The following is a 19,346-nucleotide window of genomic DNA, read 5'->3' on the forward strand; positions in this document are numbered from 1 at the left end:
GGTCCGACCAGGGGCTCCGAACCTGGAGACCAGACCCCATCAGGCTGGAGCACATGTGGACGGGGAGTAGATGAGGGGAGTGCCTGTCTCTGATTTGGAGACCACATCCCACCTGGAAAGGAGAGGAGAGAAAACCCATATTCAGAGGACAGTGACCAGGATGGTGAGTAGAATCCAGATACTGAAACAGAAGCAACTGTCAGAGGCACTCATGATGAATCTCTGAAAGAAAGGAGCTGCTGGGGGCTGTGAAATGACAGGACTTCAGATCTGAGAGACGCCGTTGGTGGGAAGAGCACTAGGCCTGCTCTGTCAGCTCCTGAGAGGCAGGCAGAGCCCACAGAGAGACAGACTGTGGCTCGACAGATAGGAAAACTGGTCGTCTGAGCTCTTCAAAAGTGGAACGGGTTATCCTGGGGTTCCCTGGCCACCATCAATATTTTGTGACTCTGAGGACAAGCAGATAGGCTGGGTCCAGCACTGGGAAAAATCTGTGGCAGACGAAAGGCAGGTACCCTGGTCAAAACTGGCAGCTTCAGGAAAGAGCTGGGAGCAGGTGGCAGGGTCCTAGCTGGGAGGTTGGGTCCAGATTCAGGTCCCCAGACTCTGGGAAGACTGAGGCAAGCAAGGCCTGCCAGAGTCCCGGGGGGGAAGCTCGGACACAGTCAACATATGAGAGTGGGGTTTCAGACTTGATGACAAGACAGAAGCTTGAGCCCTGGGGCAGCTGCACAACTGGGAGTGGATTCTTAGTCAACAGCTTGGTGTTTGGATCTGAGGGACAAAGTAGGACCAGCAGCCAAGACTGGTTTTGATGCTGAGTCATTAACCTGCTGGCTTGGACTTCCTCAGTGGGGTGGAGATTGACCCCAGGACCCAGGGTTTGCCGCAGGGGTCAGAGAACCTGGGGACAGGAACCAGCGGGGCCACTGTCCTCGTTTAGAGGAACGCTTGTTTAGAAATGCTCTGCGAGTGGGACCATCGGCCTCCCAGCAGCTTTCGAGCTTGGAGCTCTTCAGGGACCTCCCTTGGGTCTGCATTGCTCACTCGTTCAGTAGACATTTAGTGAGCACCTTCTGTGTGCCCTGGGAGAGGAAATGGCAACCCACTTCAGTATTCTTGCCTGGAAAATTCCATGGACAGAGAAGCCTGGCAGGCTACAGTTCATGGGGTCGCAAAGAGTCGGACAAGACTGAGCATGAGCTAGGCAAGATTCTGTGTACCAGGCACTGCCTTACATGCCCGGGAAACAGCAGAGAACAAAACAAAGGGCTTTGGTTGACAGGAAGATGCGTAATAACAAATAGGACCCAGTTTATCAGATGGTGACAAGTGCTATTAAAAAAAAAAGCAAGGAAGAGAGAGAGAGAAATGGTGGGCATGAGAAATGGTAGGAAATGAGAGCACGAACCACACACACATCTAGGTGAAGCTTGTCCTAGGCAGAGAGGACACCAAGGAAGCCAGGGGGTGGAGGCTGGTATGGAGTTAGCAAGAGACAGAGGGTAAGGAATGAGGAAGAAAAACAACAGAACAAGGGGGCAGACTGTGGAGGATCCCAAGGGAGGGACTCCAGAAGGACTCTTTCTTTTCCTCTGACTTGAGATGAGAAGGCATTGAAGGAGCTGAGCAGAGGGCAGATATGATCCAGCTTTTATTTTAAAAGAATCATCCTTGCTGCCATCCTGAGAAACAAAAGCGACAGGGCAAGAGAGAAGCAGAGAAAGCAGTAGGAAAGCTTTGCAGTGATCTGGGGAGACAGACTACCATCTAGGAACAGGAAAGCCACAGCAGAGGTGGCCAGAAGGGGTTGGGTTCTGGAAGATGCAGCACACAGGATCTGCTGAAGGGGAGCATATGGAATATCAGAGAAAGACGGGATCAGGCATGACTCCAAGGGTAGGGACCTAAGTCCAAAGGGGTAGGGTGCCATCACCATATATGAAATGGAGGAGATGGTATGAGAAACAGGCTTGAAGGGGAACATCAACAGCTCGAGTTTAGACACATCGAGTTTGAGTTTCTCCAAGACCTCCAAGAAGGGTTGTGGAGTAGGCATATAAGTCTGGAGTTATGGGGAGATGTCAGGATTGGAGATGACATTGGAGAGTAGTAGCATCAAAAGCCATGAAGCTGGATGAGATCACTAAGCAGTGGGTGGAAAGAGAAGAGGTCTAAGGACAGAACCCTGGGGCACACACGTATGTGGCTCAGAGGCTGGAAACAGGAGAAGGAAACAGCAAAGGAGACTGGGAGCTAGTGAGGGAGGGTAAGAACCAAGACGGAGTGTGACCCAGAAGCCAAGAGAAAGAAGCCTTTCCAGGAAGAGGGAGTGAAAGACTATGTCAAATGCTGCCGGTGAGATGAGTCCTGGAGACAGGTGATTGGATGAGGCCATGGAGGCACTGTGGGTGGGAGTGAAAATCTGATGGGAGGTGGTCCTACGGATTAGGTAAGAGAGGAGAAGAAATGGAGACAGCTTTGCATTAGAATTCTTTTGCAGAGTTTCTCTGCAATGGAAGAAGAGAAATGGAGTTTCGCCGAAGAAGGATGTGGGGCTAAGGGCAATCACTCAGATCCACTAGCCAGTAGTGGGGACCATTACTTCAGGGGAAAACGCCCATGACACTGGAAAGGTAAAGAAGATAGAGTCCAATCTCTCAGGATGCTCTTAAGTTTGTGGGACAGATGGAATTCAAATAAGGTTTTTAAAATGCTTGTGAAAACAGGCAGGATGGACCAATGACATCAGTGTAAGGCCATGCGTGACTCGGTCAGCATGCACACCTCTTTCGCTCTGAGAATTCTAGAAGAGCTTTCCAAACTGGGTGCAGATTCTTGGCTCTTAGAAATAATTGAATTTAAAGCAGGATTTAGGAAAGGGGAAGATTCAGCACTTGATGGAGGAGTGGACAAGGATGCTCCAGGCAGGGGAAGGCTAAGAGATGGACACAGGGTGGCCCAACAGGGCCATTCCCAGTAACAGGTATCAGTTTCCCAGCACTTAATAAATGCCTGACACTTTTCTAAGTGCTCTGTAGGTAGTGGTAGTAGCAGTTAAGTCACTAAGTCGTGTCCAACTCTTGCGATCCCACGGACTGCAGCCTGCCAGGCTCCTCTGTCCATGGGATTTCCCAGGCAACAATACTGGAGTGGGTTGCCAATTCCTTCTCCAGGGGATCTTCCTGCATCTCCTGCATTGCAGATGGGTTCTTTACCAACTGAGCCACTAGGGAACTCATTGAATTCTCATAAACACATGAGGAAGAAACTACTGTCATCCATGCCATACTTGAAGAAATTGAAGCGCCAAGAAATTAAGTTCTCTCCCAAGGTCACACAACTAGTAAAGGGTGGTGCTCACATTCAAACCCAGGTTAAAGCCCAGGCTCCAGCACCCACCTCTACTCTATGCTGGAGGCTTCCCAAGCCAACCCCAGTGCCACCCGGAACACATCAGGTTCCATGGTGTCCAGTGAGCTTGGAACGGCCATGGAAGGCACCTGGTGAGTCAGGAGAGAGAGGGCTGAGGGAAAAGGGAAATATATAAGAGACCCTCTCAAGGGTTGCACCAGGTGGTCACCCATCCCCAGTTAGGTTGGCTTTCCTCCTGAATCTAGCATGGTGGCGATTCCTCCTGGCCAGGGGCTGGGCAAGGTCCCCCTTCATCACGCATTTGCTGAGGCCGGACTCGATGAGCAGGCGCCTTCCTCTGGACCACACCCCTCATCAATGTGGGCTAAAGGGGTTCCGGAGCTGCCACAAGCTTATCAGCCCCTAACCCAGCTTGATGGGAAGAAACACACACCAAAAAGATATAGAAGGGCTGCTGGGTGATCCGACATGCCTGCAGCCCTCGTCCAGCCAATATGGAATGCGTGCCCCCACATCCAGACTAATGAGAGCTAAGTGTGACCGCTGTCTCGCCTGCAGCCGAGCCATGAGGCTGTGAGTGGGATCCGTGCCTCCCACCCACTCGGGCTCGCACACACCCAGGCACTTGGCTGAGAGCTGGCAGCGGCCACCACCATCCCCCGCGCATCTCTGACTCCTCAGCAGTGGCCACGGGGAGAAAAGAGACACACAGGCAGGGCTACACCAACCGAGCAAGCAGAACCAGTAGGGCTTCCCTTCTTACCCGGCTTAAGCAACTGTGGCCGAACGGGGTCATGGCTTAAATCGGGCAGATGGCCGCCTCCATTCTAAGCTCTTGTGAGTGGCTGTTAATGAGAACACAATGATAATGGGCTGTCTCCCTCATAGTATGAGAACAGACCAAAGGCTGCAGTATTCTAGCACAGTATCCCAGCTTGGAAGGGGTCCTGAAGGTAAGAGGTCCAGCCCCCACCCCCCACCACGATGCTAAAATCTCTGTCCAGCCCAGATGTGGCCATCTCCAGCTGTGAGGACCTCAGCATCAGAACCCATCCCATCTGTCGGATAAGCATTTTTCTACACCAAACCCAAATCTCTCCCCATGATTTCCACCTCCCCCTGAAACAACACATTCCCCCCACACCCTCCCGCCAAAATAGAGCTAATGACTCAGTCCCCATCCCAAGACTCTTGTAAACCCCTTTGCAGTGCTGGAGACAGGTTTTTGAAAATCTGACAAAATAGCACCATGCCAGTTGTCTCAAATCATGTGTGTCTCTGCCAGGTAGGGTTTCCTCTGGCAGAGCAGCAGATAGTGTGGGTCACCGCATGAGTGGAGGGGCCATGTGAGACCCCAGGGAAACCGGGCCCTTCGAGCACCAGTGAGCATAGGAAGTCATGCACCAAAATTATTTGGAAATAAGCTCTATGATGTATGGCTTTGAGTTAGGAAAAAATAACCCCCTCCCTTGTCTCTAATATCACTGCTACTGGGACCTTTCTCAGCATCCTTCTGGAGATTCACCATGATATGTTTAAGAAAACATACTGTTTCCTGCCATCACCTGGCTGTTTGCTTTAGCTCAGTCTGATTTCTTAAGGTCCTGGGCCTTGGCACGCTGGCCCTTGTGGCTTTCAGTCTTACCCATAGAGAATGTACAGTCAGAGGGGAGGGTGGGATAAGTTGGGAGAGGAGCACTGACATATATACACCACCATGTGTACAACAGAGAGCAGGTGGGAAGTTGCTGTTAGCACAGGGAGCTCAGCTTGGTGCTCTGTGATGACCCAAAGAGGCGGGATGGAGCGGGGTGGGAGGCAGGCTCAAGAGGGAGCAGATATATGTACACATATAGCTGAGTCACTTTGCTGTACAGTAGACACTAACAGAACATTGTAAAATGATTATACTCCAATTTAAAACAAAATGTGCTGTGGGACTTTCCTGCTGGTTCAGTGGTTAGGACTCCAAGCTTCCACTGCAGGGGGCATGGGTTCAATCCTTGGTCAGGGAACTAAGATCCTGCATGCCACTTGACCAAAAAAAAAAAGAGAAATGAGAGAACGCACCAACAGGTTATCCAGGGCTCTGCCACCTAGGCTGCCCTCCAACTTGACTCAAGAGGCCCCCTCTGTCCCCGCCCAGATGTCCTCTCCTCTCTTTCCTTTTGAGGCTACCATTCTGCTGCATGAGAGCTGGGCAAGCCACAGACTCCATGAGCCTCCGACTCCTCTTCTATGAGATGTGTCTACTTCTATCTACCTGGCAGGTTGTTGGGGAAACTGAATTAACACATGTCAGCCACCCGATGTGAAATGCCAACTCATTGGAAAAGACCCTGATGCTGGGAAAGACTGCAGATAAAAGGAGAAGAAGGTGACAGAGGATAAGATGGTTGCATAGCATGACTGACTCAAGGACATGAACTTCGGCAAGCCACAGGAGATAGGAAGGGGAGGGGGGCCTGGTGTGCTGCAGTCCACGGCTCACAAAGAGTCGGACACAACTTAGTGACTGAACAAAAACAACAAAGAACGTGTTATACGGCGTAAACCGTGGCATCGATGGCACCAGGCAGTTGGGAGTCAGGAGTCTGGGCCCTGCCACAGTGGCCTTTGCCAACTTGCCTTGCCTTATGGGGACCCCAGTTTGTCTTATCTGTGAAATGGAGCATCTAGGTCTAATTCATCACTCAGTTCCTCAGTGGAAGAGACTATGGCCAGAGGCTGCAGCTCACAAATGGGTTCTGGAAAGCTTGAGAGAGAGGATACATGTCCTGACAGTATCCAGTGCAGTGCTCCTGGCGGAAGACCAAGTCACAACAAAGACAGCTGACTCCGCACCGCACTCTGGCCTGGAATACCTTTCTAACCAAGCCTGCTTCATCCCTCTGAAGAGGGAGAGGCAGCAGGGCTGGGCAGGAAGGAGAGGAGAGACAGCCCTGAGCAAGCACGTATGCGGGCAAACACTCTAAAGGACTGCTTTCAGCAACATAGTTACTCTCCTAAATATATATTTTGGACACTTAGGGTTCAATAAGATTGGTTGACATTTTTGAGCACTGACCAACATCTGGGAGAAGAGAGATTTGAAAACTGACAGGTTAGTTCAAGATTCAAAACTCACCGTTAGATAATTCATCCAGCAGTTCCTATGCACCTTTCATGGGCCAGGCACTGTGCTAGACTCAGGAACACAGACATAATAACAAAGACCCTGATCCCCTAAGGTAGTCATTAGGGAAGGGCTTTGTGTCCCAGAAAGTCTTGTCCATGGATTCTCTCTCTAGACGACAGATGAAGGAGAAAGTCATCAATTTCTATTTGTCCCTAATGTGAGAGACCAACTGATTGCTTATATGGGTGACTCAATGGGAAAAGAGATGAAGAGTTACACGCTGATCAAAATTTCATAAATCAAATCACGTGATCACATCACACATTATGCAGGGAAGCCCACAACTCAACAAGCCCCATGATATGTCCTCTGCAAGGCACAGAATTCCACTGGTATATTTGGATCTTGGTGTGTCCGATATATTTAACACACAGCAGAACAGGATAAGAAAACCGGTGTGAAAAAAAAAAGAAAAGAAAAGAAAACCGGTGTGTTTTATTCCCCCTGCTTACCTCCCCCAATTCTCTTATTATCTTCATCTTCATAACATTTGAATGTTCTATGTTAAACATTCTCTCTGCAGGACTTGGAGCTCATTGAGGGAAACCAACTCAGTGAAAAATGGGAGTTGTAAAGTGCTTGGGGTCCTAGTAAGACAGAGTGTCGAATAAATACAAGCTCTTGCTGCTTTACCTCGCAGGGAAACCTTAAACAAGAGATTCAACTGCTACCATAACCTGCTGATGTCTAGCACCACCCACACGGAGCAGAACTCTGTACCACCCTGATCGAGCCTCTCAGATCCCCAGGCCTGAGTTTCCTCATCTGTTCGATGGACTCTGTCTGGGCCCTTAGGAAATTATTTCGGAGTTAAAAACAAAAAAAGAGTGAGCGCCTATAAAAGCAATAATGATTCCATCTTTCAATCCCTTTACCAGATAGAACACAATATATTTCATGTGACTGCTGTGATATTCATGGGACATCTCAAATGTCTCCAGGGTTATAGAGCTGCAGCAGAGCAAAGCGGAAAGGGAAGCTTTGGAGACAGACAGGTTGAATCTCAGTCTCTGTGTGACCTTAGACAAGTTATTTAAGCTCCCTGAGCCTCTGTTTCTTCATCTATAACATCGGATCATTAATTCTGACGTGAAGATTGCCTGAAATATGTGAAACACCTAGCACAGTACCTGGAAGAAAGTGAGGTCTTTCCAAGTGGGAATTATTATGGGGATTATTATTATTTAGCACCATATCCTCAGTCCTTGGCACACAGCAATCAATAAGTACTTGCTGAGTGGATTCATGAATGAATAGGTGAATCCCTGTTTTTACCGTTAGAGCTAATACTTGCCTTAGAATTCAATCAGAATCTCCAGTCCATTCCTCTTCTCTCTTTTAAGTAAGACAGATAGATGGACATTTTCTCTTTCTCCTCCTTCTCCTTTTTCTTCTACTTCCTCCAATAAGTCTACCTCTTTAAGCACAGGGAAAAGCTGACTCATTGGAAAAGACCCTGATGCTGGGAAAGATTGAGGACAAGAGGAGGAGGGGACGACAGAGGATGAGATGGTTGGATGGCATCACCGACTCAGTGGACATGAGTTTGAGCAATCTCAGGGGGATAATGAAAGACAGGGAAGCCTGGAGTGCTACAGTTCATGGGGTCGTGAAGAGTTGGACACGACTTAGCGACTGAATAGCAACAACAAAGACTGGAAGAAACTTTAACAACAATACAGAGCACGTTTTGAGGGAAAGTCTTGCAAGGATCATAGACTCATCCACCCACCCCTCCACTGAGTTTATGTGACCCACTCGCATACATCAAGTGTGAGGGCCTGGGTCATGTGGTCCATCCCCCTTGGAAGCCAAAATCTGGTGGGAAAATGCCACACTAATCAGAGCACAACCCACTGAATGATGGAACAGGGGAATGGGAGAATGGTTGGGCAAAGATGATCTGACCCTAGGAGGGACAGGAAAATATTGGGAAAGAAGTCTGCAGAGGAAGAGCTATTTATACCAATGATACTGGTGATGCAAAGGTGGGGGGGGGGGGGGGGAGGTGGGGGGAAGGGAGAGGAGAAGCAGGAGAAGTTGCTTTTATTTACAGGCAGAGAAAATGGAATGCAAGGAAGAGCTCTTCAGTCCCAGAAGAGGGATGAGAAAAGCCCAGAGTAAACCTCCCTAGTATATGGCATAGTCACTTAACAGTGAGCAGTTGTGTGGCTAAAATAAGTGACCAGGGAAGGAGTAACAGAAGGCTAGCTGGAAAGCCTCACATTCATTCATCTGACAAATACTGAGGTCCTAATGCGTTTGGGGGCAAGATTTGCTAATATCAGAAACGGGATGGGAGGAAACTGTAAGAGAATGACCTCCACCTACTGTTGACGATGATTCTGCTTCCCCAGTGGCTTAGGGAGCCCACCGGTGGGCAACAGAGGGAGCACTGCAAGAGGAGTCAAGGAGACCAGGCCCCAGGACTGACTGCCACCAGCCCCACCCCCCTGCACCCTGTGACCTTGGCCAAACCACCACCCCTGTGGGTCTCCCTCCCCATCTGAGAAATGAACAGGTTGGAAAATGGGATCTGCAGAGTCCTTTGTGGCTTTAAGATATAATGATGATCCCTTTAAGTAATGGAGGGCTCTAGAGATGGGGAGGGGAGGTCTTCTCAGGGCATTTATTAACTTGTGGCTCCCACAGTCATCACTCAGAGGACCCAGAGGGACAGAAGCAAAATCAAAAGACATTTCCAGAAGATAGATGACTGAAGCAGGCTGACAGATGTGTGAGAGTTTGGGGAATTTATGCGGGCAGCTTCACCATCATAAATAAAATCCCTTTCTCTTACCCAAAACCGCATTGGGTGGGGGGGTAAACACCGGACCCTGTAATAGACAATTTGGCTGTACCTCCTGCCCCGTGCCTCACTTGGATGAAAAACAGCAGTCCCAAGGCAGGGTAATGGGCTCGGCGCCTCTTTACAAGCATCCATATTGTCACCAGCCGTCAAGCGGGGCTGGAGATGGAGCAGGCGGGACCATTTATCTCCGAGATCCCTGGTGCTTTCATGGAGTCTCGCTCTCACAGCCATCTACATTGAGGCTGGGGGTTTGGGAGGAACTCCAGAAGAATCAAATGTGGGCAGAAGTGACCCCTGGGAAAGGGAAAGGAGCAGCAGCCCCTCCATTTTTCCAAGAGGCTCTGGAGGACTTGGGGGACCAGCGCCATCAACGCTAGTCCAGCCCATCGGTGTGGAAGGCTGCCTCCTGCTCAGCACAGCTACTTGTGTTATCCTGACCTACTTCTCTCCTCATCCCTGCCCTACTCCAGATCCCCTCCGGAGTCCGAGTAATTAGCACCTTTTCATCCATAAAGCTCCTGGCTCCCAGGATAACCAAGGAGACAGCAAAACAAGCCCGGGCACTGCTGTTTTGGTTTTTCTTTACTTTTCTCTCTCTTTGTTGACTTCACTCAGCTTCCTGCACTCTGCAGGAGACCAGGCTCGGTTTGACCTTGTCCACCAGCAGGGCCCCTGGCTGGAAATCAGCTGGACGTGGCCTGGCATGAGCCACAACCAGCACCAGCAGAGTGGACGGAACCGGACAAGCATCGTTCCAAGTGTGGGGATGGAGCACAGGGGTCCCTTGGAAGCGCCCCGCCCCCCCGTTGCACAGCAGGCCAGACAGGGATCTGTCAGCTCCACTTCCTGCTTTTCCTCCGAGGGAACAAGTGTCAGGAGAGCCGAGGCCACGAGGCAATACTGATTCTGGCTCAGTCTCTTTCCGCTTCCCATTAGCGACAAATGGAAATTGATGGGTTACCGCTTCATCCACTCATTTAGAGGAGAAGAAAACCTCACAGCAAATATGAATAACTGGAGGCATCTTATAAATTAAGCATCTTAAGGATATGAACCGTTTTGCATTGCTGCTAAGCAGAATTAAATTAGGTTTTGAAGTTCAGTAGAAGTGAATGGGGAAGAGGGAGGAAAGGGTTTGTTTTTAATTCCTTTTTTCAAGTATGCAGGATGGTGAGCCAAGGGCAGGATGAGGGGAAGGACTGAGTCACTGGTCCTCATTTCGGATTCCAATTAGCTGTCTCTGGCATATGCATGGAGAAATAGGCCTGTGTGCCCACGACACAGCACGGAGCAACTCGGGGGCCTCCAACTTAGGCGCTGACCTGTGATGCCTGGCCTGGCCAGGGCCTGACCACCCATCACCACCGTCATGCCAACCTCTGGGGCCTTAGAACCAGTCCTAACTGCGAGTAGAGGAGTTCAGGAGCTTTAGGCCAAGTCCCTGGGATTCCATACCATGGTCTTCATTCTAAAACAGCCTCTAACCCTTTCAGGTTCAAGTCTAGGATCTCAGATCCTGCCTTGTGCACAGTATCCACTTTTGCCATCCCCACCCCAGTCTAGACAGACAGGTCTCAGGTGGGGCACCTGCCTAGATAACCTACCTGGGGTTTAAGTACTTCTAAGCTGTTGCCTGGCCTTGCCCAGCGGTCCCGCTCTTGGACTGGTCTTCTTGTGACCAACACACCTGTCTGGATTCCTCACTGCTGTGCCCCAACTGCCTGTCCACACTGACTGCCTTCCCCATATACAAGTAGACACCCCAGTCCCCAACATTCCACCTCTGTCCCAGGACAGCAGCTGACCACACAGTGTCTACTGGACGGGACTATCTGTCTCTGCACCTGGAGCCATGCTCCCAATACCCAATCACCAGTGCTCCACTGCGTAACAGCAATGCCTGCAGTTAAGCAGCTTTGCTCAGTCTTGGAGGTGTTGAGGGGTAGGGGAGGCAGTTGATTTCTCAGGCATTTCTGAACCCTGGAAAGAGCCAAGCCTTCTGCCAGGCACAGGGGTGCTGATGGGCCAGCAATAGCAGTGTCTGCCTTCAGCTAGAAGGAGCATCCCCATGGCAGCAAGGACAAGGGACAGAGCAGGTGGACATATGACCCTGAAGTGGCCCGTTGTTCCTTCCCAGAACCAGGCTAGGGCAAGCAGACACCAAGGCCCTGCCAAGCAGCCAGGTCAGGGGCACCAAGAATACTTCATCTGAACACAGCCTCCAGGAAGACTTCTGGGATTGGTCAGAGGACAGAAGAGATGAGCTGTGCTCTGCTCTCTAGCCCTAGGTTTGGAAGCCCCCCAACCATTCCCATCCTGAGTCCGTCACAGGCTGCAAGAGACACTTATCAGAATCTTTAGTTTCATCACAAGAGGAGCCGGGCAGCTTGAGCAGATCATTGCTGTGGGCCTGTCGGCTGCCCCGACACTGCCACCCCTGCCCCAGCCAAACTCAGGAGGGCAGTTGCAGGGTCAGATGTGCCCGGCGGACACCTGGGATGTGGGAGGGGCATCGCCAGGGCTGGGCTGCCCCCAGGGTGCCACAGGGGCAGCGCTTACCGATCCTCAGGGAGTGGGGACTGCAGGCGACCATCACGAGCCACGCAGGAAGCAGCACCAAAGGCGCCCAGACGCGGGGCATCTTCTATAAATCCTCATGGAGCCCTCCGCTGGTCTGGGCATGACATAACTCTGCGGGGGAGGGGGAGAAGTGCGTGAGTCCCCGTGCTGGGAGCCAGCGGCCTCCCCGCATGGACAGCCTCAGTGAGGAGGACCGACGCTCCCTCCCCGAACCCCTGTGCCTGGTGGGGGGGGAGCTCCAGGCCGACTCCAGGCCTTTGCCTTCCCTCCTCTGCCCAGGCTCACAGAGGCCTCAGGTTCTAAAGCCATCCTCCACCTTCACCCCCATCAAACCAGAGGCAGGCAGTGTGACTGTGACCAAATGACTCATAGTGAAAAGTGAAATTGCTCAGTCGTGTCCGACTCTGTGTGACCCCATAGACGGCTGCCCACCAGGCTCCTCTGTCCACAGGATTCTCTAGACAAGAATACTGGAGGAGGTTGCTGTTTCCTTCTCCAATATAGGCAAAAGACTAGAACAAACATTTCACTAACAACTATATCCGAAAGTTTTGGAGCACACTTGGTAAAGGTTTTGTTTCATGACATCCCCGCTTCGCACTGCAGCTCATGTTGCAGCCTGACCCATCACCTCGCATCTTCCTGCACACAACTCCGCCCCTCTGCCTGGAGTGTGGTCCCCTCCCCTCACCTTGCCAGGTGCCAGAATCGGGTGCCTCTCTATCCCCTCCCAGCAGCCTCTAGTGGCTCTGATGGAAACACGTTTTCCTCTATTGCCCCGTCTCTGTGTGTCTACACCTGGGCTCAGTGTGGGCGTCTCCAGGGCCAGACCATCCCCAGTTTACTACTGTATCCCTCGAGGCTACTTATACCAATAGGTGCACAGGACATATTTGTTCAGTGGATGGAAGGTCTCAAGCCACTGCCTGATATAAGGAGACAGAGGGAAATAAAGGATAAATATTGCAGTAAAGACAACTTTGCTGTTGGCAAATCAGGCTCAGAATCTTTGTCTTTTAATTCACTGGTGTTGGGACTTTCCTGGTGCTCTATTGGCTGAGGTTCTGCGCTCATAATGCAGGGGGCCCAAGTTGGACCATAAAGAAGACTGAGTGCTGAAGAACTGTGGCGCTGGAGAAGACTCGAGAGTCCCATGGACTGCAAGGAGATCCAACCAGTCAATCCTAAAGGAAATCAATCTGGAATATTCATTAGAAGGACTGATGCTGAAGCTGAAGTTCCAATACTTTGGCCACCTGATGTGAAGAGCTGAGTCATTAGAAAAGACCTTGATGCTGGGAAAGTTTGCAGGCAGGAGGAGAAGGGGATGACAGAAGATGAGATGTTTGGATGGCATCACCGACTCAATGGACATGAGTTTGAGCAAGCTCCAGGAGATGTGAAGGACAAGGAAGCCTGGTGTGCTGCAGTCCATGGGGGTCACAAAGAGTTGGACACAACTCAGCGCCTGAACAACAAATGCAGGGGGCTCGGGTTCAATTCCTGGTTGGGGAACTAGATTCCACATGACACAGCTAAGACCAAATAATGATGCAGCCAAATAAATGAATTTAATTAAATATTAATTCATGGGTGTTAGTGCAGGAAGAGATGAAAGCAACCATAATCTCAAGGGAAGCTTGGCATTCTTACTCATTGTGGGTAAGGTTGACTATTGAGTGACTGTCTCCCCACTAGAATTCAAGCTCAGTGGAGGTGGGGCTGGAACAGAAATCCTGTTTCTCTGTCATCTCAGGGCCCAGAACTGTGCCTGGCATATATTACAGCCTCAATAAATTCACATCGAGTGGAAAATGAATAGGCTGTCAAAGATGGAAGAACCATAAAAATCTTGCTAGGCTATATAAAAGTAATACTAAATATAATCGTTTCTGTCAAATGTCTTCCATTTATGCCTGGTCAGCCCACTGCACAACAATTATTATGCAGACCGCTAAATAGGTGTCAGATTAGCCTGCATAAATTTTATTTGATGACAGAACTACACTCAATCCATGAAGGCCTGACGGCCATTATTCATGACCCCAGAGGCTGGCTGATCCTGGAGACCACATGTAAGGACAATGGCTCAGGTCCTCAGCTGCTCTTGGGCAAAGTGATGAGAAATAATCTCCCCCAAAGCCTTACAGGAATAAAAAGCACCATCTTGACACAAGTTGGTAAAGCACAAGTGTTTGCAAAATTTTTTCCATAATCTTTATCTTATTTAATCACAGAACAAGGCTCTGTTGCTGACAAGAAAGCTGAGCTCAAGAAAGGTGCCTAGTTCAAGGTAACACAACTGTTACTAGGGAAAGCCAGAGCTAGCCAGGATTCAGACTCCGCTGGGTAGCCTTCTGGCATGTACCTGTTTGCGTATGAGAGCAGATCATGAAGCTTCTGGATTCTTGATTCAAAAACACAAGGAAATTTGAGGTCTTATTTTCAATTTATATGAATCTGATCTTAGAACTTAATGGCATAGCCTTTATCAACTGAAAATATTTTCATAATTTAAGGATAAAATTTTTTTCTAACAATAGAGCATCCAGCCCCTCTTCCCACTAACATCATCCCTAGGGAGTTCCACCTCCACCCATGAGTTATTACCACTGGCATGGTGTAGCTTCTAAATCAGAATCTCAAGCCCAGAACACCTGTACTGAGATGGCTGCCTCCTGAAATCTCCACCTGGACGTCCCACAGCCCTCCAGACACACCTTGTCCTAAAGAGGAGGACTCCTCTCCACCGTTCCCACCATCTGTTTCTCCTCCTACATTCTCCTTCCCAGTGGATGACACCGCAATCCACCAGTCACCCAAGTTAGAAAGCAGAGAGTCACTGTAGGGTTCTACTTCCCCACACCTCACATCGACTCAGTCAACAAGTCCCAAGAGCTCCATCACTTTCTCTCCACCACCATCAACCTGCTCCAATCCAGACACCCACCAGCAACAACCAGGACTCTGTGATAGCAGCCATCTCGATCTCTCTCCCTCTGGTCTTTGCCTGTCTGTTGGGTCTCCAGTGAGTGGCCAGAAAAGTGAAATAAAAGTGTTATTTGCTCAGTCATGTCCAACTCTTTGCGACCCTATGAACTACAGCCCGCCAAGCTCCTTAGTCCATGGAATTTTCCAGGCAAGAATACTGGAGTGGGTTGCCATTCCCTTCTCCAGGGGATCTTCCTGACCCAGGGATCAAACCTCGGTCTCCTGCCTTGCAAATGGATTCTTTACCACCTGAGCCACCTGAATGAGCAGCCAGGAGTTCTTACCAAACCATGAACTTGATAATGACACACCCCAGCCCCAAAGTCTACCACAGCTCTCCACTGCATCGAGGATCAAAGGCAAACTTAACTCCAACAGATAAACCCTTCAAGATCTGGTTCCTCTTTCTTTCTTTCTTTTTGTTTGTTTTATATTTTTGACTGTGCTGGGTCTTCATTGCTTTGCAGGCTTTCTCTAGCTGTGGTGAGCGGACGCTGCTCTCTAGTTGTGGTATGAGAGTTTCTCATTGCAGTGGCTTCTCCTCTTGCAGAGCACAGGCTCTAGGGCACACGGGCTTCAGTAGTTGCAGCTCCCAGGCACTAGAGCACAAGCTCAATAGTTGTGGCCCTGGGGCTTGGTTGCTCTGTGGAATGTGGGACCTTCCCAGGCCAGAGATTGAACCGGAGTCTCCTGACTGGCTGAAGGATTCTTTACCACTGATCCACCAGGGAAGCCCTGCTTCCCGTCTTCTTGTCTTTACCCCCAACGCCACTGCAGCTGATCCTCAGCAGAGCTCCATCTCCGGCTTGCCTCAGCACCCACCCTCTGCCGGTGCACAGGCTGCACTCTCGCCCCATGATGACCTGCAGACTGTGTCTTCCAGGCTCACTGCATTACTTCCCCTCTGAGGCTTTTTGTGATCCCTTTCCCATCTGCTGCTACCACATCTGTAACACTCCTCATTAGGACACACACTCTGCTCATGATGATGCCTCCTGTCTCCCCACAGAACTGTCAGCTGTGACGCCGGGACCATGGCCAGCCCCAACACACTATCTGGCACACAGTAGGTGCTCTATTAGTATTGGCTGAATGACATCAATGAACAGATGGTGTCAAAAGGCATTTTCTGAGTTTATACCAAGATGAAATAAATTCTCAGCCTGACTTGTATGATTTATGTTTGTATATTCACTGTAGTTAATACAAACACTCTAAGCAGACAGAATGCTCTAGATCGTCATGTCGATATATGTTGAAAGGAGGAAATTGAAAGTGAAAAGTCAGTCTCTCAGTCGTGTCTGACTCTTTGTGACCCCATGGACGGTAGCCCGCCAGGCTCCTCTGTCCATGGGATTTCCCAGGCAAGAATACTGAAAAGGGGAGGGAAACATTATTGTCCTTTACTTCTGTGGTTGGGGCTTGGACTGACAGTCACAGTTCTTACACAGGTTGAGTCCTGCACTGCCATGTAGTGGCTGTACACCATGAGCGAGTGAGTTAACTTCTCTAAGTCTCAACCTGTTCATTCATAACATGGAAATGATAGAAATGTGTCTGTGTTCAGTCACTAAGTCATGTTTGACTCTTTACAACTCCATGAACTATAGCCCGCCAGGCTCCCCTGTTCATAGGATTTCCCAGGAGAGAATGCTGGAGTGGGTTGTCATTTCCTTCTCCAGGAGATCTTTCCAACCCAGGGATCAAACCTGAGTCTCCTGCATTAGCAGGCGGATTATTTACCACTGAGCCACCAGGCAAGCCCAATGATAAAAGTACCCTCACAGAATCGTTAGGAGGAGTGATGCTAAGATGCTTATCCTGTACTGCTCAAAGTAATTAACTGTGCTTGGCTATTATACTAACTCTATAAGATGATACTGCATACCCACTTCACAGATGTGGAAGCTGAGGCTCAAGGAGGATCAATCACTAACCCAAGGTCATGCAACAAAAGCAGTCATGCTGAAGTTCAAATTCAAGACAGTCTAATCCCATGCAATCACAGATCCCAGGCTCCTCATTCAACTAGAGTTGAATACAAAGGCACTGGCAGAATTTAAGTCCAAAGCAGGCTGATACAGATATGGCTTCTAATTTCTGAAGGGCTCTGATAGATCTTTCCCAGGCAATTTGAGAACGCTGTTCTTGACACCCTAGAGCACTCATGCCAACCCTAACAAGTGCACAGTTAGGGCCCAGCATGGAAGGAGGCCAGGTCGTATCTGCTGTGGTCCTTAATGAGGGAACCTCCTGAGCAGTTTCACCCCTGGGAGCCTGTTTCCTCATTGGTAACATGGGGATACGAATGCCTACCTCATGGGGTGACTGGCACCAGGAGAGCAGAGAACATGTAAGAATTTTCCACCTGCATCCCCAGTGCCTAGCACAGGCTGGCCCACAGTGTGAAAGTGTTAGACACTCACTGGTTTCCAACTCTTTGTGACCCCATGGACTCTCCCGCCAGGCCCCTCTGTCCATGGAATTCTCCAGGCAAGAATACTGGAGTGAGTTGCCATTTCCTCCTCCAGGGGACCTTCCCAACCCAAGGATCAAACTTGGGTCTCCTGCATTACAGGCTGATTCCTTACCATCTGAGCCACCAGGGAAGCCTCAAAAATGTCTGTTGAAATTATGAAATAATTCAATCAGGTTATAGACATGAAAGAGGCCCTGTGGGCGTCAATTATTTCCTAGTGAGTTACTTTCAGAGTCCTTGCCCAGAAAGAAAACCTAGTGTTCAGGTGCAGCTCCTCTGCCGAGCACGCTCAGCTCTCCTGCTCCAGACCTCCAGCCCTCACCTGCACACCACAGGAAGTGTCACCCCACACACTGATTGCACCCTGCCCCATGAGCCCTTGAGAGACGCGCTGTGGGATCAGACTGGCAGCTGAGGCTTCTGCGGTCTCATCTCTGCTTCAGTGTTTACCTGCCCAGGATGTTTCCTCACCCAAACACCAGAAATCAGTTGCTGTTCAGTCGCTCAGTCGTGTCCGACTCTTTGTGACCCCACGGACTGCAGCACACCAGGCTTCCCTGTCCTTCACCATCTCCCAGAGTTTGCTCAAACTCATATCCATTGAGTTGATGATGCCATCCAACCATCTGATTTTCTGCTCCCCATCTTTTCCTCTTGCCCTCAATCTTTCCCAGCATCAGGGTCTTTTCCACTGAGTCAGCTCTTTGCATCAGGTGGCCAAGCTGTGGAGTTTCAGCTTCAGTACCAGCCCTTCCAATAAATATTCAGGATTGCTTTCCTTTAGGATGGACTGGTTGGATCTCCTTGCTGTCGAAGGGATTCTCAAGAGTCTTCTCCAGCACCACAACTCAAAAGCATCAATTCTTCAGTGCTCAGCATTCTTCATGGTCCAACTCTCACATCCATACATGACTACTGGAAAAATCATAGCTTTGACTCTACAGACCTTTGTCAGCAAAGTGATGTCTCTGCTTTTTAATACAATGATCAGAGGTCCCCACTATTTTCAGAGGGGGCACCTAATTTCCATTGTTTTAGCATCTCAAGACTGCTCTGCTTCCTCAAGGCAGAAGATCCTTTCCTGTCTCTTTCAGACCTCAATGTCTCTGATCCTCTCTCTGGTGCTAATATTTTATTTTTTAAAGATTTTAATAGTTATTTTTACTTATTTATTTTGGCTGTGCTGGGCCTTAGTTGTGGCATGTGGGATCTAGTTCTCTGACCAGGGATGGAACCCAGGCCCCCTGCATTGGGAGTCAGAGTCTTAGCCACTAGGCCACTGGGAAGCCCTGTTGCTTGTATTTTTGAATGAATCTCCATGAAACAGAGCCTTCTTCTTCACTGCTATACCTTCAGCACCTAGAAGAGCACCCAGTGCAATGCCACTACAAATAAACATCAAGAAATGAGTGAATGAATGAATGAATGAATGGTCATTTAACTTGCATGTATTGATGCCCTCTCTGTTGCAGACTGCATTCCTAGAAGGCAGGGGAGCATCATCTCTCTGGCATGTATCTTCCTGACACGCTTGTTATGATGCTCATCCTGAACAGAAGCTCCATGAATGTGTGCTGACTCCCAACCCACACTGGTTAACAGGCAGACAGACACTGCCCACCCACAGCTCCTTATGTTCCATGGTAAACATGTCTAGACTCCCTGACCCAGTTGTGCTAAATGACCTCTCCTCTCCTGACTTGTCAGCGGTCCCTCCACTGGTCTCTCTCGTCCCCATAGGACTATTACACCATCAATCCTGATTTTCTGGGGTGGGTCTGAGAGGAAGCTGACAGCCACTAGAGAGTGTTTGGTGGTGGGAGGAAAAAGGAAATCAGAGGGGCAGCCAGATTAATTACAGGTTTGCTCTTGACTCTGGGCAACAACATCTTGATTACTCCTCCTGATGCTCCAGCCTCCTCAAGACAAAT

The 19,346-nt window shown here is 49.7% G+C and overlaps 1 protein-coding gene across 6 annotated transcripts in view; it reads right to left on the reverse strand.

Annotated features, from left to right (window-relative positions):
* GRIK4 (glutamate ionotropic receptor kainate type subunit 4) overlaps positions 1-19,346 on the reverse strand; it is a 491,778-nt gene that overhangs the window by 328,614 nt on the left and 143,818 nt on the right. For 4 of the 6 annotated variants that reach the window (XM_070473470.1, XM_070473471.1, XM_070473469.1 and 1 more), the window contains exon 2: positions 11,925-12,056. The exons of 1 other annotated variant lie outside the window; for it this stretch is intronic. In XM_070473470.1, the coding sequence (XP_070329571.1) occupies positions 11,925-12,006 (82 nt within the window). In that variant the 5' untranslated portion in view covers positions 12,007-12,056. Of the gene's footprint in view, positions 1-11,924; positions 12,057-19,346 lie in introns of those variants that run through there. One more of the 6 variants, XM_070473467.1, reaches the window with a different exon arrangement.

This window comes from Odocoileus virginianus, chromosome 10, assembly GCF_023699985.2.
Source record: "Odocoileus virginianus isolate 20LAN1187 ecotype Illinois chromosome 10, Ovbor_1.2, whole genome shotgun sequence".
In the NCBI taxonomy this organism is placed as follows: domain Eukaryota; kingdom Metazoa; phylum Chordata; class Mammalia; order Artiodactyla; family Cervidae; genus Odocoileus; species Odocoileus virginianus.